At 43.2% G+C, this 24,878-nt stretch overlaps 1 protein-coding gene across 2 annotated transcripts in view; it reads right to left on the bottom strand.

Moving 5' to 3' along the window:
• Xpo6 (exportin 6) overlaps nt 1-24,878 on the bottom strand; it is a 104,590-nt gene that overhangs the window by 49,131 nt on the left and 30,581 nt on the right. For both annotated transcript variants that reach the window (XM_040754696.1, XM_040754698.1), the window contains exons 2-7: nt 23,139-23,229; nt 20,030-20,142; nt 19,048-19,245; nt 9,843-10,002; nt 6,795-6,872; nt 3,283-3,736 (exon numbers count right to left, since the gene is read on the bottom strand). In XM_040754696.1, coding sequence (XP_040610630.1) covers nt 3,283-3,736; nt 6,795-6,872; nt 9,843-10,002; nt 19,048-19,245; nt 20,030-20,142; nt 23,139-23,229 — 1,094 coding nt within the window. The remainder of the gene's footprint in view (nt 1-3,282; nt 3,737-6,794; nt 6,873-9,842; nt 10,003-19,047; nt 19,246-20,029; nt 20,143-23,138; nt 23,230-24,878) is intronic.

Below are 24,878 nucleotides of genomic sequence, written 5' to 3'. Positions count from 1 at the left end.
GCCTGCAACAATGACCTAAGAGACAGGCAACCCTTCACTCCATTATCATCTGAAACATAGTGGAAAAGCAGCTTTAATCCTCACATACCCTCTACCCCGCTTGCTATAAACTCAAGTTCACCTATGTTCTAACGCATTAGTATCAGCACCCAATTAAAGGGAAGGAGTTGCTGCTAAAAGGTGCTAGAGATGACAGTGTCTTCAAACCTGCCACTTTAGAAAGGCAGGTCTTTGCTGGGAATGACATTAAGTTGAAATGGACTATCCAGAAGGACACAGTCCAATTTGTCCTTCCCCTGACACCCAGTACTAAAGGACTGCACATCTACTCAACCCCAACACTGTCTTTCTATAAGGGAGGAAGGCTGTAAGAGCTAAACAAGCCTCTATAGGATCCAAGAGGTAAAGTGACCCACAAGGTCATTCAGCCACCTCCAGCAGAGGGCACTGTCACTCACTCCCAGGGCAGTGCCCTTTCTGTGCACTGTGCACTGTGCACTGAGCTCCCCAGGTGAACCACAATCCCAAGCCACTTCACAGCAGAGTCAGTCACAGTTACAAGGGGAAGAGGTATTAAAAACATTCCGCTATCACTTTCACATTTCAGAAACTGGCATTTTAGGTCCCTCAATACCAAAAAGTAAATAGAAATCAAGATGGATATGCCTTTATAAATCCCATTTCAGAGACCAACAAAAATAGCTAGACATACTAGGCTAAGTAATATCTAAAAGCAATTCTGAAATCATTAACTGCAAAAAGCAGAGATACATGAAATAATAAAAAGGAAAAAGACAGCCACCTTCAGAAGACACAAGCTGGCCCAGAAATTCAGTGTCTCCTGCTGTTCCTGAGATCTGCTCCCTCAGGGAGGCCAATGCCTGCCTGGCCTCTAGATATCATTACAGACAGTAAGACTGCATTAATTGATTGGGTTTGTTGTTGTTGTTGTTGTGTTTTTTTGAGACACAGCTCTAGGTCCTAGAACTTACTATGTAGGCCAGGCTGGCCTCAACCTTTCAGTGATCCTCATGCCTGATTCCTCCTTCTTCCTCCCCAGTGCTGGGGGTTTCAAATGCAAGTCAGCCACAGACCCAGACAGGATTAAAACTGGTTGTTCTGAGAAAGCAAAGTGCAAAGCATCCGTCTCCAGGGACACTACTTAGCATATGCACTGCCCATGGTTTTTACATGGGTCTTCAGATGCAGCAGCCAGCCAGCTTACTGATCTTAAGGAAGACACACTTGTTACCCAGAAAAGTACCCAGCAATCTCAAGCTTGCTTTACTCTTCAACCCACACTGAAAAATGCAAGCTAGGTATGGGAACTCATGCTGTTAATCCTAGAAACCCAGTAAGGGTAGGGGACGAGGGATGCCACAAGTTCAAGACCAGGCAGGCTAAGCTATACAGCAAATTCTAGGCCAACCAGAGCACTGAGACGGTGGGGGTACCACCCAAACAAGAACAAAGTTTATTGCACAGCTAGAGATGTGCCTGAACCTCATTTTTCCCCCTTGCCCGCCTTCCTGGTACAGATGCTCTTCAACAGCAAAAAGTTAGAAAAGGGTGTGAAGGAAGAGAAGCCAAGGACCTGGTTAAGCAGTTCCTAAACAACGAACATGAACTGAATGGTTTGTAATTAGTCAGGGATCAAGAGCCAGGAAGCAAGCACACACTGTTTCTGTCACCTTTTTGCTTCCTCTGAGGCACCTCTCAGTTTTCACTTCGGATCCAGGACAAGTCAAAACAACACAGTTGATATAAGAAGTTACAGACATTTTTATTAACATATGAAGATAAGATGGCCTTTCTTTATCCATACTAGAAAGGATATGAAATTGTGTGAATCGTGAGACATTTAAATTCAAATAGGAAGGTACAACTTAATAATGAGGGAGAACTCCTACTGGGGGTAGAGAGATGGCTCAGATAAAGGCACTTACTGCCAAAACTGAAGATCCAAGTTTAATTCCAGGGACTCACATGGTAGAAAAGAAAACCAATTCCAGCAATTCTGACCTGTACACACAACATGGCATGTGCCCCTACCCAACCACAAAATAAATAACTGTAAGGAACAAAATTTTTATTAAGAAAAGATCTATTATTATGAGTACTTTTGTGACTATAAAAGGCAAATGTCTCACAAAGCTATTTACAATGAACCAAACCAAACTAACCTTTACTCAATTTTTAACCAGAAAAACTTAAAGCTCCTCACTTAACAGTAGAACTATCCTGACTTGGGGCAGCTGACTTCATAGCCTACCACATTTACTGTGAACAAAACCAAGAGCTAAGCTCTGGTCTCACTTTGCACTAGGAAGTCTACAACTATTTACTAATGTAATACACGGCATGAGCTTTGAAGCTTCAACAGCCCAATGACTGTCAGAACTCTAAGCTGCCAGTTGCCCTTCAGCCTTATATAGCAGTAGTAGCACTGTGTTTAGCAAAGAAGGCTGAGGCTGTGGTCAGTGGCAGGATGACCTGCCTGCCAGGCACAAGGTCCTGGGCCCCACCCTAGCACCACTGGGGGTGGAGGGGAGAAGCAGAAAGCCCTAAGATACACAGATAATGCCACCAGCAAAGGTAATAAAGAAACCTTGATTCAGCCTACTTCACTGAGGTCATCTTTTGTACTCAAGAAAAATGGACCTGGGGAATTTTAGGTCAAGAGGGCAGAAGCCAAGCAATGCAAGTATGTAGCATTGAACCATACCTACTCGAACATGTCTCTTATCTTGGATCAATGGCTATCATTTATGTGACATTCACAATACTAACATTTATGTGACACTCACAATACTAATAGCATTCCTATATTCTGCAAGATGTCCACTCAGAAAAAGTCCAATAGTGAAAACCAACAAGCAGTACCAAGTGAGAAGGGTGATGTAACCCTGTACCTCTGCAGACCGCTTCTGTTCTCGACTATGAAGGAGTTGCCCTCTCACTTCCTGCACACATGAGACCTGCAGGCAGACAGTGAGGAAGAGGGACAGAGCATGGACAGGAGGACAGGAGGACAGGAGGTGGATGGATGGGGAAAAGAGACAACAGGCCTACACAATATACTAGCACTTTTTACACTCAGTTCACTTCCCTTAACCACCCAAGCCCTTCTAGTTCAGCCTGAACATTTTGGAACACCTACCTTTCTATCTTTATCATTAGCCCGACATTCTGAAACCAAAGGGGGTTACAGACACCAAATGGCATGGTGTGACAAACAGCCAGGCCCTTTCTGGGGGCACGACTCCCGCCTGTTCTCATTACCTCTCATCGAGCTCCTCTAGCCTGCTCTTCACCGTGTGGGCATTGTTATCCTTGGTGATTTTTTGCAGGAGGTAGAAGGTTTGCTGGAACATTCGTAATAAGTACTCCTCAAATTCCATAGGCACACAGTTCTTGGACATGAGTTCATTGATGCAGGACATGGCCAAGACCCCAAGTCGGCCACGCTCCTGACCCAAAACACAGTTCTGGCTGCTGCCATTCACTGATGCCATTTTTCTGGCCCGGGTATCACAGCCAAATCGAGCAAAGTGGAAGATAGTGGTGAGGAGGGATGGGGTGATGCTGGCAGACAGAGGAATCCAACTGAAGAGGTGGGCCAGGCACTCCAAGGCCAGGGAACAGACATACTCACTCTCCACATCCAGCACGGGGATGGGCTGGGGCAGCAATTTGGCTGAACTAGGACTCTGCAACAGGTTACTCAGTAAATCACCTGGAAATTCAAAACATGCTTTTACAACACCCAGTACCAAACTTCTTGAAAACACTGCAATGAATTCTCCTTTCCCCCAAACACTTTCATCACTATAAAAGTGATACCTAAAGCCAATATGTTCTATATTCAATACCAACTACAGATAATACCAAATACCAAATATATATGTGTATATGTATATATATGTATATATGTATGCATATTTTTAAATGCCCAAGTGAGTTAGAGACTTAAACCAAAGACAAAGCTTCATAACTATGAAAAACAACAAAAAATGAGAATCTGGCCATGGTAAGAGGAAGATTTATTGATGCAATCAAAACACAAACCTTGACAAAAATACTGATGAGTTTAGCAACACATTACCAAATAAAGAGTTTCTCACTGATGAAAAGTATAAGAAGCCACAATTCCTAACACTAAAAATTCAAACGTGAAAAAGAACTGTTGCCCACCACTTGTAGCATCCAGATATACAAACAGGTGGTGGGTATGAAGAAACGACTTTCTAAAGAAATGCAAAAGGTCAGCTGGCTTATCAGGATATGTCAAGCTGAGTCATTAGAAATGCAATCTAACAAGTGACAAAAAAACAGGGTTGTTGGCAAATATCACACAGAGCAAGAGAAGCTACAGGAATGCTCATATAGCTCTGCCACAGACTCTGGCATTCTGGAACCCTGTTACCACTCCTGTCAAACGACTGTTCTCTTCCTAGCAGCAGCCCTCACACAGATCTATGGGGGACAGATAGAGGCTCTTGCATAGGGGCAGCTGGAGGCAATCGAGGCTCCTCGGTGAAGTCAGAAGACCAGCAAGACACGCCTCATGCAGCAAGCAAGCAGAGGTTTGTGTCTAAAGGCACAGGTCACCCAGCAGGAGAGAAAACAAACAGAAAAGTGTTGAATGGAAGGTCCGCATCAGAATACAACACTACATGGATATCATCAGTTTTCACAAAAGGCCATACATTATATGCATTTCTGTCTGTTTAGGAAAGAGGGAATAGGAGAATAGGTTTGAAAGCAAATTACAGAAAACACACACACACACACACACACACACACAAAAGATGAAGTGGCATGCAATGACTCAGAAAGTTAACTGTCCTTTCTGCCAAGTCTGACAATCTAAGTTCAATACCTGGAATCCACATAGAGGAAGAACAGAAACAAAATTATCCTCTGGCTGATGAGACAGAGAGACATACAGACAAAGACACAAAAACACAAAGACAGAGACAGAGGGAATAAGTGTTTACAAAGAAGGAGGAGGAAGGAAGAAGAAAGAAGGAGGAGGAGGTGAGGGTGGTGTGGTGGTTAGAGAAATAGCTTAGTGAGTAAAGACATTTGCCATGGAACCCTAACAACCTGAGTGTAACCCCCAGAGCCCACACAAAAAGTCAAATGCAGTGTGCACAATTCTAATTCCAGCACTCCCATGGCAAGAACAGAATCAGAAATAGGAGCTCAGGGGCCAGCTAAACTAGAATACGCAGCACAGACACAGAAACAAGAGAGACCCTGTCTTAAGCAAGGTGGAAGTAAAAAACAACTCTTGACAAGTTGTCCTCTGACTTCCACATATGCAGCATGGTACACATGCACCTACGAACAAGACCACATATACACACACCAAGGTGACTCAGTGCTATGGACTGCACAAGTTCGTGACCTGTACCAATGGCTTAAACTTTTAAATTCAAGTATTGCTACAAAACCACAGTTCTCTTTACATTTGCAAAAATTTTTATTCGTTCAAATACTGCAATACCTACGTGAAGACAGCTTTGCCATAAGCACAAGGTTCACACATTATTGCAGGCTTGAAATATGCTTTAAAACTCCAGTAATAGGTAGTATGAAAAATGAGTAATGGTTTTTAATATAAGTACAATAATATGCAGGTTGAGTAAGTAGTGTTCTGTGAATAGCCCTCAACCCAAACCCATAGGGTGTTCTTGGTTCCATAGGACTTCTGCAAGAATCCAAGTCTATATCAACAAACTACATGAACAACCTGGGACTTAGAGGTTTGATTTCAACACCCCACTTCCTCAAGGGTAAGGGGAAATGCAAGAATATTTCTCATCACATCAGCTTTTACAGGAGAGGAAGGTGTGTGCCAGCTCCAGGCTGTGCACTGCCCGGACAGCTTCTTTGATCATCTGGTACAAGCAGAAGCACTTACATACCATTTAAAGATGTCATTGAATTATTCTTACACCACAATTATTTACATGAACAATGTAAATTCAGCACGAACTGCTGCACACTGGCCCCCAGTTTGCCCTGGCAATATATATGACCTTTGCCCCAGTCTACAGGGAAGACAGCTTTCCCTCCCTATGTCTACTCCTTCACGTTGCAGCTCTGTAGAACAAGCAGACATCTCAAGCCCCTAGATTATAATAAATTCAATACAAACAAAACAACCAGGGAATCTGAAAAAACAAAAACAAAAAACCCTGAAGAGATCACAAAGCATGCAGGGAGCAGGTGAGACTGCTCAGCAGGTGCTTGCTCTGCCCCTGACCTGACCAGCTTAGTTTGATCTCCATCTTCAGTTGTCCTCTGGCCTCTATACAGACCAATGCGCAACAAAATAAGTATAAAAAGTGTTCAAAATGCCGGGCGGTGGTGGCGCACACCTTTAATCCCAGCACTCAGGAGGCAGAGGCAGGCGGATCTCTGTGAGTTCGAGGCCAGGCTGGACCGACAGCCTCCAAAACAATACAGAGAAGCCCTGTCTCATTTAAAAAAAAAAAAAAGTGTTCATAATAAGTTGGCAGAATGCAGATGGCTAGCACAAGGTCAAAGGTGGCGTCTTCATGATAGACAAGCAAGAATTGTTGTCTGTTCAAAACACTGTATTAGAAAGTGCAAATACTGAGAAGAAAACAACAGAAAGCCAGCTCCTTAGAAAACACGGGCAGAAAGGCCACAACAGATTAGGGAGACTAAACATCTGTGTCCTCCATAGTTAGCTACTGCTCTTCCCAGTTGAGATCTAACTGCATTTAGCCAGGAATACCATAGTAGGTAGTAGACCATACCACTTTCTCCTGAGGTCGGGGATGGTGGTGGAGTGGCAGCAGTAACACTGTGTTTGTCCCAGACAGTTTCCAAGATACCTACCAAGAAAGAAGAAACAATTTGAGAAATACTAAGTCCAGCATATAAAACTCAAAACAAACAAACAAACAAAAAACTCCTGCTATTACTGATCCAACATCTGTATTCGCATATCCCTTCCACACTGTATCCACTCCTCTCTAGTCTACTTCTAGCTGCCTCTTTTCATGCATTTATGTATGCGGTGTGCATATTCACATGTGCGTATGTGGGCACGTAAAGACCCAGGGTTGATGCTCATCTTCCTCAGTTGCTCTCTTTCCTAGTATCACTAGCCAGTTTGCTCTAGAAGCTGAGGCTGAAACTGCAGGCAGGGCACCACACCTACCAGCATTTGTGTGGGTTCTGGAGACGTGAGCTCTAGTCTCCTTGTCTATCCGGCAAGCACTTCCACTACTGAGCCGTGCCCCAGCTATGTTTGCAGAGTCCTCTCCCAGTGCAGGGCGTCCACCAATTCCCCTGGTGCCATGTGGCTTCTCCCCACTGTTTCCTCCAACCTTGCTCTCTGTCAAAGCCACATGACTGCTACGTCTACTAAAGGTCACTTATCTCCCCCAGACACTCCAGTGTTCTAGGACACTACCCAATGCCTTCTCTGACATGTGGTGTCATTCTTTCGCAGCTTCCCTCTGGTTCTGAGTCTGTCTTCCATCATTACAGACACCCTCTGTACATTCATCATTTAGATCTTTTTTTTAAAGATTTACTTATTATGTATATCGTGTTCTGCCAGATGTATGCCTGCATGCCAGAGGCGGCACCAGATGTCATTATTGATAGTTGTGAGCCACCATGTGGTTGGTGGGAGTTGAACTCAGGACTTGTGGAAGAGCAGCTAGTGCTCCTAACCTCTGAGCCACCTCTCCAGCCCCTCATTTACATCTTTTATCGTTCCTCTAGTTCCCTCACTGACATTCTACTATTTCACTTTCTACTGTGGTGACTTGCTTCAACCAAATGTCTCCCAGCCCAAACTCATTCTGACTCTACACATGAGCTCTACTGTTACATGACATGGATTCAGAAAGCAGGTGAAGAATCCAGTCACAGATCAGTATAATCAAATACTTCCTAGGTCATATCACTTGCATACCCCAAACTCAGCTCTTTACCCCTACAAATCTACCAATAATCTCTATACCTTCCTTACTGGGTAAGCAGCACAGCCACAAAACTTGGTAATGGCCTTCCCAGCCTCATCTGATCAAGGCTTCCCCAATACTGACCCATCCATCTGCTGTGTCTTCAACACACACCATCCTCCTTCCCCACCTCCACTCTGCTCCCCTCTGCAAAATCTCAACCTTCCCTCTCTCCACGGACTGCTACCTGGCTGTCCCTCCCATCTCCACTCAGCTGTCTTAAGTCCCGGGTAGTCTTCCTAACCCTTAGCTTTACCTCCAGACAACACATCGATTACAACTCTTAAAACGTCACTTTTTAACTGTTTCCTTGCCTCTTCCACTAGACAAAACTTGTTCTGATCCTGTGTATCCTGACAGAGCCTGGCATACATTATCACCACAGAAGCTCATAAAATACTCCCGATGGCCGGGTGTGCTGGCTTATGCCTTTAATCCCAGCACTTGGGAGGCAAAGGCAGGTAGATCTCTTTTGAGTTTGAAGCTAGCCTGGTCTATACAGTGAATTCCATGCCAGACAGAGCTACGTAGTGAGATTCTATCTAAAGCATACAAACAAAAAAACTGCCCCCTCCGAATATTTATTATTATAGCGTGGATAAACCTAGAGAACCTGTTAAGTAAGTTATACATAAAAGGTCATATAAGATATGATATGATATATGATATGATATGATATGATATGATAAACACTTTATGAAAGGTTCAAAACGGACAAATCCCTATGGACAAAAGGCAGATGAGGGACTGGGGGAGAGAAGAATAGAGTCCTCTTGTGATGGGTTGCTTTCTGAGGTAATGAAAAATGTTCTGGAATAAAGGCAATGGCTACAAAACTTTCAAAAAAACTTAAGCCCCTGAGTTGCCAAGTTTAAAGTGGACATGTACATGTGTCTTAGATCTGTTCTTGGAATATTTTGTATCTATAGGCATAGACTACAGGACAGGCGCAAAAGACACAGTCCTGACTACAAACTTTATGTCCAGTTGACAACAGTAAGATTGCTTTGAATGAATACACTCTGAGGTTTGAGTTTCCACCTGGGATTCAAGGAAGGGTGAGGCAGGGGAAGCAAGCGCACACCAAGTTCACATCATTAATCATTCTTTCAAATGCATTTTAAAGTACCCACCAGATGCCAACCACTAAAGCACACACAAGAGAGGGGGAAAGATCCTGGATACCCGAATAGGAAAGACACAAGATGAAATAGCGCCTTCACACTACAGACTCAAGCAGCAGTGACTTCCGGGCACTTCAAGGGCCTAGTGGCCAGCAAGCTCCCGTCATGTAAGCTCCATCAACAAGGCATCCCAATGTCCGGGATGTTCTCATCATTGTGTGATAGACTTCCTCTCTTCTACCCCCTCACACACTGTAATAAGACTCTGATCAGATAGTTGGGGTGAAATGCCATATACAACTACAACCTAAGGTACAAGGGCCAACACCACATCTTGTCTCACTTCTCTGAGGAAAATTTTTTTATCTTGCTACTCCTACCTCTCCTAATCTTAAATCCAAATTATTTGAAATAAAGAGCTTGACAGCTACCTACTTAAATTACACTATCAGCATGTGAAATCACATTTCTACAACCTGATATATATAGTCACATAGTGAGGACCAAGAAAGAAAAGACTATAAGAAAATTAAGTTACAAACCTCCTGTGAGGTCTTAGCATGCACCAGACTGTGGACCTGAGGCTAGGAAACCACCACTAAGTTTTTGCCATACTTACGCTCAGTCAGCAATATCTAGAAGACTTCGGCTCTGCACACCTGCAGCTAATCTGTCTCCAGGCACCACCAAGGCACGCACTCACCTGTCAAGAGCCCAAGCACGGTCTGCACCTGGTCCAGCAGCAGCTTCCGTAACTCCTCCTTCCGAGCCACACTGAGGTCCTCACGGGGACAAGCTAGCTCTTCCGAAGTTGTTTTCAACATGATCAGCCCAAGGGGGGTTGTCACAGGGGACTGGATCAACTGACAAGAAAAAGCAAATTCTGAGCAACACAGAACTAATAAGCTACAGGGAGGATTAGTAAAATTCAACTGTGAAGTCCTGAACCTCACATGGACAACCTCAAGCAACAATTTTGAAAACAGGATTTAGAGGATCATTCATGCAGCTTTGCTCCACTAACCAATCAAATTTTATTCTCACATTAGGGTGAAATTCTATCTGCAAGAATTTGAAAAGCATCTGGAAACAATCCTCTCCTATACCAACAGGACAACTTTTACACAAGTCCAAATTTCCAGACAAGGTTTGGCTATTTGCCTAATAATCAAGAGATACAGAGATATTCATACTGAATGACAAACAATTCTGTCATGGATATACCATATGTACCCTGGTGGTCTTTTAAGATTACACTAGACCTGAAAAGTACCTATCATCTGGTAGGTTCACTGTAGTTTCTCCATATTTAGATACAGTTAAGACACATTAAGAACGTAATACAATGTCACAACTGCCTATAGTATTCAGTGTGGTAATATGTGGTACAAGTCTGTAGCCAGGCTATACAATACAGCTTACGTGCAGAGCAGGCTCTGTCTAACATGCAGGTGTGTGCAAGTGTACTCTATGATAGTCACCCAACAATGCACTTTTTACAATGTCTCACTCTCAAGGACACCATGATGATATGCATGTTAGTGATACAAAGATTTTACATACTAGCATAAATCAATTTGTGGTTTCTTTTAACACTCAAGTTAAATCAGCTTTATAGTTCTAAATCTTTTATTTTTGACCTTAGAATGTTTCAAGAAAATTTAAAATTAAACACGAGATACATCTAAGTATGGCATCATACACTTGAAATCACAGTAGAGAAGACAAAGGCAAACAAACCAACAGTTTAAGGCAAGAGACAGCTACAAGGTACAATCTAAGTTTGATCCTTGGAACACACCTGGTGGAAGCAGATAACTGACTCATTTAAGGTCCCCTCTGACCTCCACATACATGTTACCCACCATCCCCTTGCCAAAAACAATAGATATAATTTTCTAAAAGAGATTAAGGGCAGCCTGGACTACACAATGGTCTCAGAAGTTTTATTAAAAAGGAAAAGAAACATGTGGCAGAGCAGCACACAACCCTGACACTACACAACTCAGTCATTGAGTTTGTGAGACAGGTCTCGCTATGCAACCCAGGCTGTCCTAGAACTTGTGGTCATTCTCCTGCTTCAGCCTCTCATATGCTGAGCTTACAGGAATGCCTGGCTACAGTCAAAGTTTTGCGAATACCCAGGTAATAAACTCAGTAACTATTTCTATCCCTATAATAATGTCTTCCATCAAGAGAGGAAAAGATACACTTTTAAGAGGCCAATGCTACTTATAGCCTCCTACTTGTTTTCACAAAATTCAAAACAACATCATATGATGGGGGATGTGAATTTATGTTTCTTTTATTGGTTGATGAATAAAGCTGTTTCTACCAATGAACAGGCAGGATGTAGCCAGGGAGAAAGTATAGGTGGGCTACCAGACTAGGAGAATTCGGAGAAGAGAAAGACAGAGAGGAGTCATAAGGGAGATAGATACCTAGTAGCTGCTGAGGAAGAGGCCTGAGCATTCTCTGGTAAGCCAAGACTACATGGATACACTTAGAAAAATAGAAATGGATTAATAATTAAGAGAGAGCTAACCAATAAGAAGCCTGAGCCATAGGCAAACAGTTTATAATAAATAAGGCCTCTGTGTGTCTATTTGGACTGAGGGGTGGCGGGACTAGGCTAGACAGAAACTTCTGTCAGCAATCATAAGAGTGAGCTGTTACTTTTACAAAAACTGACAGTATTTTCCACAACTAAAAACCAAACAATTTCCAGAGTACCTCACCCTTTTCTTCAAGCATGTGTCACTTTACATTTGGCTCTTCACTGACTGTTTTACACGAAGTGTCTAAGCTTTAGAAAAGGGGGCACTTAGGAATTGATTCAAGACAAACCAGACATTCATCACTTCAACCAACCCAAGGTACACCGCCCTTTCCCTGGAAAATAACTCTTCCCATCATAGACTATAGAGCCGTCCATCCATCTGGAAAGAGTAAGGAAAAACTGGCTGGGGGGAAACAAGATGGTTGGGGGGTACCGGGGGCACTTGTTGCACAAGATTGATGACCTATCCAAAGTTCAAAATCCACAATGGAAAGAGAGACCCATTCCTGAAAGCTGACCTAGCTTTGCATGGCAAGAACACCAGGTGTGTGCCCATATATATTCTCTTTTATTCTGTCTCCCCTTCCTTCCCGTCTCACCATGTTTCCTCTATCACACACAATGTTTTTAAATTCAGTAATGGGAATTCAAGGGCAAATCCACTATGCTGCGCAGAAGCAGTCCAAGAAAGCCAACAGGTGCCTATAATCCCAGCAATCTAGACAGAGGCAGGAGTTCAGGAGGCTATCCAAGAGACAATCAGAAAAGGACAGGAAAAAGAGAAAGGAAAGAGAAAGGAAAATATGTAGGATCCCATACACTATGGAAAACCCCATCTGAAATCTCCTTGTTCTCTTTATTCAGAGGGAAGAAAGGCCAAGTAAGAAATCAAGGGAAAAAAGAAAGCAATCACTAGGCATGTAATGTTAGCACTCAAGAAGAGTAAAATCACAAATTTGAGGGTAGCCTGGAATACGCAGCCAGACCCTGTCTAAAAAACAAAACAAAACAAACAGGAGATATAACTCAACGGTAAAGGGTTCATCTAGCATTGCATGGTCTAGATTCCAACCTGAGGGAGAGGATGGAGGATGGTTGGTAGACAGGTAATTAGATAGAAGGATGACTTTTTTTCCTTTTTTTTGGGTAATACCAGAGACTAAACACACAAGACTTGAAACATAATTAAAGACAAAGACACTCTTGCTGGGCATGGTAGCACATGTCTTGGATCCCAGCACTCAGGAGGCAGGTTCTCAACCTGTGGGTCACAACCCAAGGCCATTGGAAAGCAATATTTACATTACAATTCATAATAGTAGCAAAATTACAGTCATAAAGTGGCAATAAAATAATTTTATGGTTGGGGGTCACTACAACATGAGAAACTTGTTTAAAGGGTCACAGCATAGGAAGTCTGAGAACCACTGGTTTAAGGACAGCCTGGTCTGCATAGAGAATTCCAAGCCAACAAGGGCCACATTCAGACCCTGTCTCAAAGAAACAAAAATAAAGAAGAAAGTAATCATTCTTGCTTTTTCTCCCTGGCTGTGCTTAGACTCAGCTCTAGCTGGCTCCCTAGCTGCGGGAGGGAGGGAGGGAGGGAGGGAGGGAGGGAGGGAGGGAGGGAGGGAGGGAGGGAGGGAGGGAGGGAGGGAGGGAGGGGGAGGGAGGGAGGGAGGGGAGGGAGGGAGGGAGGGAGGGAGGGAGGAGGAGGGAGGGAGGGAGGAAGGAAGGAAGGAAGGAAGGAAGGAAGGAAGGAAGGAAGGAAGGAAGGAAGGAAGGAAGGAAGGAAGGAGCTGGCAAGAGGACAAAACAGGAAGAACACTTGAACCATACAGTTCAGACAGGGACAGAGCTCATCTGGGCTAGCCTGCTCTGCGCCAAATCTTATATGATTACATCTGATGGAAATGGTTACACTGCATGTGAAATTAACCTGTACTGATACAAAAGACTGAGATGGATGAGCTTGTGCCAAAGCCTCGGACCTCTACATCATACCAGCCCGCCTTGCTCCTCCTCATCATTTGACACCTCTTTGAGCTTTATGTGGCTAAACCATCAGCTGCCCTCCTGAATGATGAAGCAGCTTAGCTATGAGCAAGACCACCTTAGGACACTTGTCCCTGACCAATGGAAGCAGCCCAAGCAGATGGAGATCGGAACTTCATCTTGGCAAAGAAAGCTCTCAGGCCACCGGGTATGATGATGACCCCACCACTGCTCCATCTAGAACTGGCCCAGTCTTCTCAGGTACTCAGACATTTTTACCTGGTTCCCTTTGTTGCTGGCATGACCATTCTTGTGGCTAAACCTTGGCTCTAGGGCATGAGCAAAGTTTTGGAGGGACACCCTAAATTCCCAGTGCTGGAAATACTTCATGACTGTTTCCTCTCTGCTGGTCCCTGCTCTTTCCTCTATGCCTCTAGTGTCAAGCAACTGGCCACCATCATTCTTCTTAGTCTCTCCTGGTTTGTCAATATTGTCTGGGTAGTGAACACTTTCTGATTACCCATTAGAGTCAGCCACAGCATGAAAAACCACTTACAATAACACCTTCCTCATCCTTGCCATTGTTTTTGTCATCACCTGGCTGGTTTCCTTGCCCTTCGGGCTCCTGCACCACACCCTGGTACACCCACTGGAACTCTCTCTCTCCTGCCTTTCTTGCTACGACTACTTCAACATCACAACGGGATTGACAGATGATGTGAATCTTCTGGGCCTACCTCATTCTACACATGGCACACAAATTCCTAACTAGAAAGCTGGAGGAAGATGAACACACTTCCAGAGAAGAAATGAAAAGCTCAAAGGAGAAGGAGGCTGTAGCTCAGGGAAGCAAAGAGCAGACCCTACCAATGGCCACCCATCCTCAATAAAAATCCTAAGAGTGGTTAGAGAGGTAGCTCAGCAATTGGGAATATATAATACAGATCTGGAGAAATGGTTCCATGCCTAAGAGCACTTACTGCTCACAAAGAGGACCCTGTTCAGTTCCCAGCACCCCCATCAGGTGGCTCCTAACTGCCTGTGACACACCAGTTCCAGAGGATGCAACAACACCAAAGGGTATCTGCATGCACGTAGTGCATACAGACTCACATATACACCAATACAAATAATAAATAAGTTTTTAAAGGAGTGTACATTGTTCTTCCAGAGGACTTGAGTTCAACTGCCAAACCCCATACCAGTGGCTCACAACCTCCTGTAACTCCAGCTCCAAGGACCCAACACCCTCTTCTGGGCCCCTGAGGGCACTTGTTTGTGTGTGTATTGCACACACAAAAACAATTTAAATATCATCATAAGAATAATAAGAATGACTAAACCACTATCTTAGCTCTCTTCACATTAATATAAAGTGAAAATGTTAACTAGCCTTCCCTGTGGGGTCCACCAGGCTCTGGAGAGAAAAAAGAAAGGGAAAGACACTCTGTCCTCTCTCCTTACTTGAATCACCCAGGTGCCTTTAAGGCACACCCTAAGCAACATATGGAGATGCAGTAAAGAGGCTGATTAAGCCCTCTGCTAGAGTAAAGGTCTGGCTCCCTCCATATTCTCTAAGCTCCCTTTCTATTGCTGTCAAGGCTTTTCTCACCTCTGAGGGCCTAAGAACTTGGACCTAGTTGTCTGTCCGACCTCTAGCCAGGTTGATCTTGGGCCTCATTCTGCCAAAGCTAAGCCAAAGTTCCACTTTTCAAAGCCCCTGGCTTGGGTTACAAACCAAAGCTGAGCTGACTTTAGCATCTTCCTTCCTGAGGCTCAGAGACTGGGTATGTGGCTCTCCCCCACAGAAAGGGCATTTCCTGGAGACTGCTCAGCTATCTCTAGAGCTGCAGCTGCTTTCTCTGGCCTCCTCTTTCCTGTCAGCTACTCCAGCTGCTTTACAGTAGAATGCAACTACTTCTAATTTGTACTCATTAAACATCTGGAGTTTCAGTTTCTAAGATACAACTGCAGCTAGTACCTGATACTTCGGTGAGGAACAATTTCAGAGAAAATTTTACTGTTAATGGTTTTGGGTGTTTTGTTTTGTTTTTGAAGCTAAAGCATAATAAAGGTTAAAACATGAGAATAAGTCAGATAACAAGAACTGAAAAGAGGCCAGATAAGGTGGCACACACCTTTGAGTCCAGCACTCGGGAAGCAGAGACAGAGGCAAGTAGATCTTTGTGACTTCCAGGCTAACAGAGCTCTATGGTGAAATTCTGTCTTAAAAATCAAGAACGAAAGAGCAACACAGGATCAACTAAATAAACTAAGAAACTAAGGCAGTCTTTCATTATTCCCCCACCCCTCCCCCCCAATCCTTTACTGGAGAAAATGTGTAATTTTTCATCTTTATTGCTCTTGTATCCAGAAAGCCAATTAATTAAATATATAATTAAAACTCTAAACACAGTTTAGCTTCTGTGTTTTATTTTAATTTAGCTTTTGCACCTGACTTAGAAGACAAGTACCTCTGGTTTCTAGTGAACCTGAAAAGGTTCAACAGTTTTTACTACACATCTTATCAGGGAAAAAGTAGCAACTCTTCCCGGCACTTAGTAAGCTGGCCGTAGGCAAAATATGTCCAAAGGTTTGGCTCAACAGACTGCAGAAATCTGAAGAACAATCTTACAAAAAAGGTGTGCTGGCCCACAGACTACACGGTGGGGAGAACTACGGTCAGTTCCAACTTATACTTCCTTTTCCAATGGCCTAGAAAGGCAGGAGCAATGCAGCACTCTAAGTTAGTTCTGGTTATAAGTTACCACAACGTAAACTACAAGTTTCCCACCAACTATAACAATTATGTTTTGACTACAAATAGATCAGGATAGAGCTGAGCTGAAAGAAACTTTAGATGGATTACATAAGAACCACTGATGGGTGAAATTTATTCTAGAACTGGCTTGGTCTTGTTTAGCAATCACAAAAGAAAGACTTGCTTTACTGCCACTATTACAAATGCCGACAACTAAGCACAATTACCCATGGCCAGACTGGCTAGTTCACATGGGTAGCAAGTACAGTGATGTGGCTGGAAAGGATTCTGAAAATTGTATGCTCCAACACTTAAACTTCACACACAAAGCCCTTTAGTGAGTTAAAGCGGCTTTATAAGGCTGACAAAGACTGTTCTGTGCTTACCAGTACAACTCGTCCACCAGGGAGAAAGCCGCTCCTCTCACCTACCTCTGCCAGGACTGTGGTCCTCTGCCTCCCAATCCCTAGCAGCTTCTCATAGCACCACTAACACAAAAATGAATTTACCTCCAACTATTTTCTCTGCTTATTTTAGTATTGTCCTGATGCTTCCATATGGGCAGGTACTTGTTACAAGTCTCCCTTTACTTACAGTTTCCCCTTCAAGTTTCAGTCATTCATAATTCCATGAAATAAAAAATATTAAACAAAAATTCCAGAATTAAGAACTGATAAGCTAGTCCAGGCAGTGGTGGCACATGCCTTTAATCCCTGGTGGGGGATGTTCTTATGTATATATGTTTTTCTTATTGGTTGATGAATAAAATACTGATTGGCCAGTAGAGGTAGGAAGATAGGCGGGGAATGATGGGGGAGAGAGGAGAGGCCATAAAGGACACCATGTAGAGACCAAGAAGATAGGATGTGCCAGGTGTTCTCTGGTAAGATAAAACCATGTAAAAATATATAGATTAGTAGTTATGGGCTAATAATTAAGACAGAGCTAGCCAATAAGAAGCCCTAGCCATTGGCCAACAGTTTATAAATTAATGTACGTCTCTGTGTATTTATTTGGGGCTAATTAGCTGTGGGACCAGGCAGAACAAAAACCTCCATCAACAAATCCCAATACCAGGGAAGCAGGAAGATCTCTGAGTTCAAGGCCAGCCTGGTCTATATAGTGAATTTGGTAGCACAGTAAAATCTGCTGTCAGTTGTGCCAATCTATCCAGGTATGATTCATTCAACCCTTGTCTTGTGTCCAGGAGATACAGGCTACTAACTATTCTATTTTATTATTGCTTGCTATTTTAGTAATTTATGCTGTACCCAGTTTATAAACTGAACTTATTTTCAAAAGCATATGTGTACAGAAATTAACAGCATGCACAGGTTCAGGACTACCAGTAGTGGAAGCATTCTAGACATAGGCCATGGCCTTCTGGCCCCATGTCCCAAGCACTTGACACCTCAATTCACCAGGTTAAGATCTCTGCTGGGTTCAAAGCCTCCTTCCCAACTAAATTCTGAAAGCACTGAATGTCTCCTTGCACCCCACAGCTAGTGTAAGTATAGCATGTAAATGGCACAGTAACAGTCAAGCCTGGGACCATGCCCAAGGACAAGGGGAAAGTGTGACAGCTGTCTATTGCTATGGCACCATCACACGCATGGCTAGCACAAGGCCGGTGTTCAATATATTTTACTTCCATAAATCTCTAGATAATGAATGAAATCACTGGGTGAACCAAAACAAAATATAACATTTTTGTGGCACTTTGAGACACAATTTGAGAAGCAATATAGATGCTCAATGTTTACACTACTATATCATCCAAATGGTTTTAGAGGCAGCAGGCAAAATGGTAGAAAATAATAGTTCTGGAAAATCCTATAGACTCCTGCCCTCTACAAGCCCTACAACAGTCACTGGCCAAAGTCTCCTGGCCATCAACCCAGGACGTTTCCTCCATCTAACAAATCAGGCCAGAGCTTGACTCAGAGCCTCCCAACAGTGGTTGTCCTGTCTCCTGCCCTTTCTCTTTGCCCTTCTGCAATCTAGACTCAAACAAGACTCAGGATTCCAACATCAAAGTATGTCTCACGTTCTTCCCCAGGTCTGGCAGCAGCCACCTATAGAGTTCTAACACTCAAGAAGACAGGAGCATCATGAGTTTTGGCAAGACCCTATCTCAAAAACTGCAACACTAAAGAGAAAAATAAAAACTACTTTTCTTCAGTTCCAAAGAAAGATATGAAAGAAAGGTGAGACCCATCCCTTGCCCATGCCTCACCACTCACCTCACAACTCCCAAGACTGTGTAACACACACCACAGCAGCACACATTCCACAACAATTTTCCCAAGAATTGCTAGTTTTTCCTGACTCAATTATGAAACCACTGGAATCCTCCTCCTTTCACCTCAACACCAAGGTATCAGGAGCCAGGCTTAGGAGCTAACAAAGCAGCAGACTTATAATCTCCCTTCTCCTCTATGCAACGGCACAAGAGCAAAAAGAAAGCCAGTATCCTAATCCAGCCTGTACTACCACTGCAGCCCTAACGACGAGCTCTAAAACTCAAAACAAGGGATATAATCACTTCTACAAACAAACAATTGATAGACAGTTCCCCGGGTGGATCCTTACCTGTAAAATATTAGTGAAAAAGTCATGGTAGAACATGGGCCAATCTTGGCGTCCAATATCAACAATAACTTTGCAGAGTTTGTTCCGGATAAAGTAAGGTAAGGTTTTATGGTGAGCCAACAGAAGTTTGGGCAAACAACTACGGATTTCCATCTTATCCTGAGATGGGACCCCAAGCCACATTTTATTGATCAGATTCTGAAAAACAAATATATATCCTTTAATGAACTGTACACAAAACAACTGGTTTTTATTCTATAGTTGGCTATAACACACATAATCCTCTAATAGTTTAGGACATTTAAAAAAAGAGAAATACAAATATTAAAATCTTCAGACACAACAATCCCATCTCTAGAAAGATCTACTAATAATTTAAGATAAATTAAGATAAATATACAAAAATTTGCTGTTACATCATCGTCTACAACATGTCTGACTGGGCAACTGGCCACAAAATAGTGACAGAAACAACTGTGATGTCCAAATGTAAGTGAAGAAGTCAAATATGACAGCACACACCTATAGTCCAATCATCTGGGAAACTGAGACAGGAGGGTAGAGAGTTTGAAGCCAGCCTGAAGTACATAACCAAGATGATACTCTCTACTATAAAAAAGAACAGTCACTTCTGTGAATGTAACAGAAAGGAAAGTGGGAAAGAGCTTGAGCATGCACAGAAGTCAAAGCATGAGTATGTCTGTGGTTGGAAGATGATGGCAGGACAACCATTCTCTTACAAAATATTTAGTTATCTTTGTCCTTCAAATGATAAAAGGAAAAGAAGTAAGTCACCAAACATGACCTAACAGAACCAGAAAGCCAACCACATACCCAATCTTTTTGGAGTCATGGACAGGCAACTAGATGTGGGTGTGTCAAGCTACTGTTATCTGTACATTAAAGGGAAAGCCTGGTGCTCATGATCTACAATTTCACTATGATTTTCAGGACTATGAAATGAAATGACCCAAAAACTTACCTCAAAAACCGTCAAGCTGTACATCATTACATAGTCATTCCTTGTGCTGGACAGAAAATACAAGCAGAATCTCCAGGCTCCTACTTGCTGGGCGAAGTTATTAAGAAGCTCCTCTGGAAAAGTTAAATAGCAACAAAACAAGCATAAAAATACATTAAATTAATACAAGACCAGGCCACCATCATTTTGAAAACACACATACCTCCCAATATAATGCAAATGGTGCCAAAAAACAAGCACTCAGGAGGCAGAGGCAAGCAGATTTCTATGAGTTTGAGGTCAGCCTGATCTACAGAGTGAGTTCCAGGACAGTCAGGACTGATACACAAAGAAACTCCGTAAGCACAAAACCCAGCTGAAGGGATTATACAGTTAGTACTCTTAACTCTGGGGGAACCATCAACACAGGCAGTATACCCTGACATCTCAAGGCCATCGACTCTCCTAAAGATACCTTTTGAGGGCAAAGGCCTATTTCTCAAGCTCTTATTTAAACTCTGTGTGGGAGAACAATCCTTTCCAAATGTAAATGATACCAAGTATTCCCTGAAAGCATAAGCCATACACACCATGTTCTACCAGTCTTCAGTGACACCCATACTGCTCGCACTTATATGACATGAAGGCTAGAGAAACAGGGAGAGAAAACTAATATTCCCTGCAGTCATGTGGTGGTTTCTCCAGTTCCAGGCCTCTACAGGCACCAGGCACGAATGTGTACACAGGCATACATGAAACAGCTCATCAATTTCTACAACTCCAGTTTCAGAGGATCCCACACCCACTTCTAACTTCCTCCATGCACATTATACACAGACATATGTGCATGCAAAACACTCATATTTGTAAAATAAAAAATAATCTTAAGTCTTAAAAATTCTGTGAAAGATGATGGCATGTCCTGATAAATTCTGTGAAAGATGATAGCATGTCCTGATAATTAAATAAGAGTTTTTATGTAACCCAGAGATACAAGCAAGCCAGAGAATGTGAGTTATAGCTGGAATTGACATTGCTGGGCTCGAGTCAGCTGATCCCTAAGCCTGGCCCCAGCAAGCCACTGCTCCACATATTGCTCCCATTCCGCCCCTATTAAAACACAGCTGGCCTCATGCCTTTTCACTACCTCCTCTATTAATCTTTCGAGCTCTGTAACTATCTGGCAGGTAGGTGAGTAAAAGGGCCTTATTAAGACACAGCCTCCTTCCACTCCCTTACCTCAATAGACAAAGTCTGTAGTTTCTTCCAAGACAACAGAAAAAAAGCAAAATGGAGTTCCAGTCACATTCTCACAAAGACCAGAAGCGAAAGACCTCTCACAAAGACCAGAAGCGAAAGACCTGCTAACTGGTATAGAACAGTTCCAGTTAGCCAGCATTTCAGCCGAACATCCATAGTGTGTGTTGTTTTATGGACTCTCTTCCACTGAGTTATACCCCTAGTCTGCATAAAATGATTATTTTACATAAGGGTCCACTTTCAACCTACGAATGCACCAACGTGAGCAACATTTGATGAGCAAATCAAAAATTCAAAGAAAACTCAAAGGCGATTCTATTGCAGTGACAAGAGTCTGAAGAAATCAGAGTGGAAGACTATAGCAGACTAACATAGAGAGACATCTACCTTTTTTGGTTAAAAAAAAAAGTCTAGTATTTTCACTATAAATATAAGATTAGGGAGACCACACTGGTCAGGAGGATAATCAGTATAGAGAACCAGAGTAGCAAGCAAGGTAGGTCTTCTAGGCAGACACTGCTCATCTCCTGGACTCAGCATCACCAGTGGTCCTATGTCTATTCTACTTCTCCTCAATGTACTCTCTCAGAAAAGAAAGGTATGTAAGGAATACCAGCTATCAGATGACATAATACTTCAAGGAGGTTAGTAAAAACAGTCTATAGCCAAAGATGTCCTAGCTACCTGGAAAAGTCTCAACCCCAAGCAGACTTTGGGTGGTACTCAAGACTGGACCAAGAGGTTTAACTGGCTAACATGAGTCAAGCCAATGGAGACGGAGACAGAAATGGGCCTGTAGGATTGGTTCTGAGTCAAAAAGAGACCTTAAGGAAAGGGAAGCAACAAGTATGCTTACAGAGTAACACCACACACACACACACACACACACACGGGAAAGCACCTTTCATTCAAATTCAGGGTTAAGAGAGGACCTAAAGGGGAACAGACTACTTGAGGCAGGATGTGACACTTGAATAAATTATCTTCTTTCTAGTATGCTTGATTAACATAACTGTGCTAATGAACATAAAAGTCAAACATGGGTTCTCAAACAAGCTGAGGCCCGAGACAGCAAGTGATTACACCTACATGTTCTCTCTGTTCTTTAGTCATGAAAACTGCAGAATGGGAAAGGTAAGAGATAAAAAGGAAGAAAACACTAGATAGAAGTCTCCGGAGGCAGACTAGACCAGGTAAGGGATCCAAAAGGCCACTGACTCAGGCATTCATTCTGATACTTTTGTAGGTTGTTGGGGAAGTCCTGTTATTTGCCTGTTATTTGCCTGTTATTTGTCAATAAAGCACTGCTGGCCAATAGGAATCTAGATAGGTGGGGCTAGGAGTCCAGGAGGACTCTGGGAAGGAGAAACACGAAGAGTGGACATGTGACGCCATGGGGTAGGAAGCCTGGAACTATTCTCTGGTAAGAGACATACTTAGATTAACAATTATGGGGTAATTACTTAAGTCAGAGCTAGCCAGTAAGAAACAAGCAAGGCCAACAGCTTCATAATTAATAAAGCGTCTTGTGTGTTGTTTGGGGACTACAACTCGGCAGAGCCCAAGCGACTGGCGGGTGAGAAACCAAAGCGGCTAGCAAAGAAAAAGCTTCTCTTAACAGTAGGTTGTTCTTGTTTTGAAATTAATGGTGTGGGCTTCTTTCAACAACACTGCTGAGATTAGAAACAAAATGGAGGCTTGTCCACTTGACCGAAAGGAAAGAAAAACAATCACTATGCCCTTATAGCTAGCTTTGCAGGTCCCTCCTGCCACCAACCAGCAGAACCAGAGCAAAGCCAAGAATTCAAGGAGCACATACAAGTTTGACCAACCAACAGTATCAACTCCTTCTTCCCCGGATTTCACTTACCTATTTCTCGTTTTCTCTCATTGGTTGTACAATCATGGAAAAACTCTGTCATCAGACTTTCCAGTGCCCTGAGGGAGGCTTCTTCAGATGCCTGACAAAGGAATTTGAGAAAACATCAATAAACAGCTCTGTCTCTCAGTTCCTTTCAGGTACCATCCACAACAAAGGTAATTTACTTCCCAAAACACCTTGGTTCAACATTCTTCAAATGCACAATGCAAGCCAGAAAAACAAAGGGATTTTAAGATCCAGTTTTACTTATCTATTACAAATGCATGCCACATAATTTAATTATTTATGTTAAGGAGAAGAAAAACAATTCAAAATGCAATAGTAGAAAGAGGCTGAAAGAAAAATCCAGTCCTGGCACTGCCTGAATAGGCAGAGCAAACAGATTCTGGGAGGTTTAGAGACCCTCGATACACAATCTGGACACCCCTTGCCTGATTAATTAGCCAGATGTTAATACAGAGAAATACAAGCCACGTGGACTCTTGGGGTCTGAAGATGCTTCAGGAGTCCTGCATACAATCAGCTTTCAATCTCACATGAACAACCAATAGAAACGAATGTGCAGCTGAGAACAAAGCTTGGGCAGGCACTCTAGTTCAGCCTCCACCAATCAGCAAAAAACAGACTGAGGAGAGATGCCACCCCCAAGGTAAGAGTGAAGCCCATGAGCCAGGCGATGGTGACACTGGCCTTTAATCCCAGCACTGGGGAGGCAGAGGCAGGTGGATCTCCGTTTCAAGGCCAGCCAGGGCTACATGGAGAAATACTGCCTGAAAAAGAGAGAGGAGAGGGAGAGAGAGAAAGAAGGGGCAGCAGGGAGGGGGAGGGGGAGGGAGGGAACAAGCAAGAGAGGAGCAAGGCCCTGAGTACCGATGGGTTCCTTCTTACACATGGATCTCCTAACTCCCCTTCTTTTCACTGGGCAGGAAAGCAGCTGCAGCAATGAGCTTGCATTTAAACCCACACACAGCCAGTGGCACATGCCTGTGGTCTCAGCACTTGGGAAGCTGAGGCAAGAAGATGACAAGGTCTAGGCCAACCCTAACTTCACACCCGGTCTCATAAAAAGTTTCAGGTAATGGTAGTAACAAAAACCATGCCATACAGCCTGTGACCAAAGAACGTACGTATCTGCAGACCATGTCTGAACCATCATTGGCATTATCTACCTGGAAACTCCTGTTATTTTAGCTAGTTCTTAATTCCTTTCTTACCTGCCTCCCTTCCCCAAATCTCCTCCTTTACCCCCAGAGCATTTTAAGACAACAGGCTCATATTTAAACTGTGAGAGGTCTGTAGGCCTCCAGGCAGTCCTTTACTCCTGTGGAGACTGAACTTCAACCATCTCCCTTAACAAGCCAATTTACAAGTACAGCACCATGTACACCACCAACACTGGCCATGCATGGGCAGTGCCAGGCATGGCTGTGCCTCCCATACTGCTGGCACAATAGGCTGGCACAACAGAGAGATGACAAATGAACTGGCCTGTTGAGTGATGAATTCATCGAGGCCCAATAGTTACTGTGATTCAAAAGAAATGTTCTTGTCTGAATTTGAATTTTATAGCTTGAAAGTCAACCTGTTCTATAAAAATTACCTATACGCCAGGTAAATGGTACACAACCAGTTACTTGATAGTTAAAGCAGGCGGATCTTTGACCTCAGTAGTTTGGAGACAATATGGACACTGTCTTGGTCTGTTTCATGAATCAAGTTTGTTGTGTC

The sequence above is a fragment of the Mesocricetus auratus genome, unplaced genomic scaffold, assembly GCF_017639785.1.
Source record: "Mesocricetus auratus isolate SY011 unplaced genomic scaffold, BCM_Maur_2.0 Super-Scaffold_4256, whole genome shotgun sequence".
In the NCBI taxonomy this organism is placed as follows: Eukaryota; Metazoa; Chordata; class Mammalia; order Rodentia; family Cricetidae; genus Mesocricetus; species Mesocricetus auratus.
The sequence above is the reverse complement of the archived record's forward strand: the minus strand, read 5'-3'. Positions and strand labels throughout refer to the sequence as shown.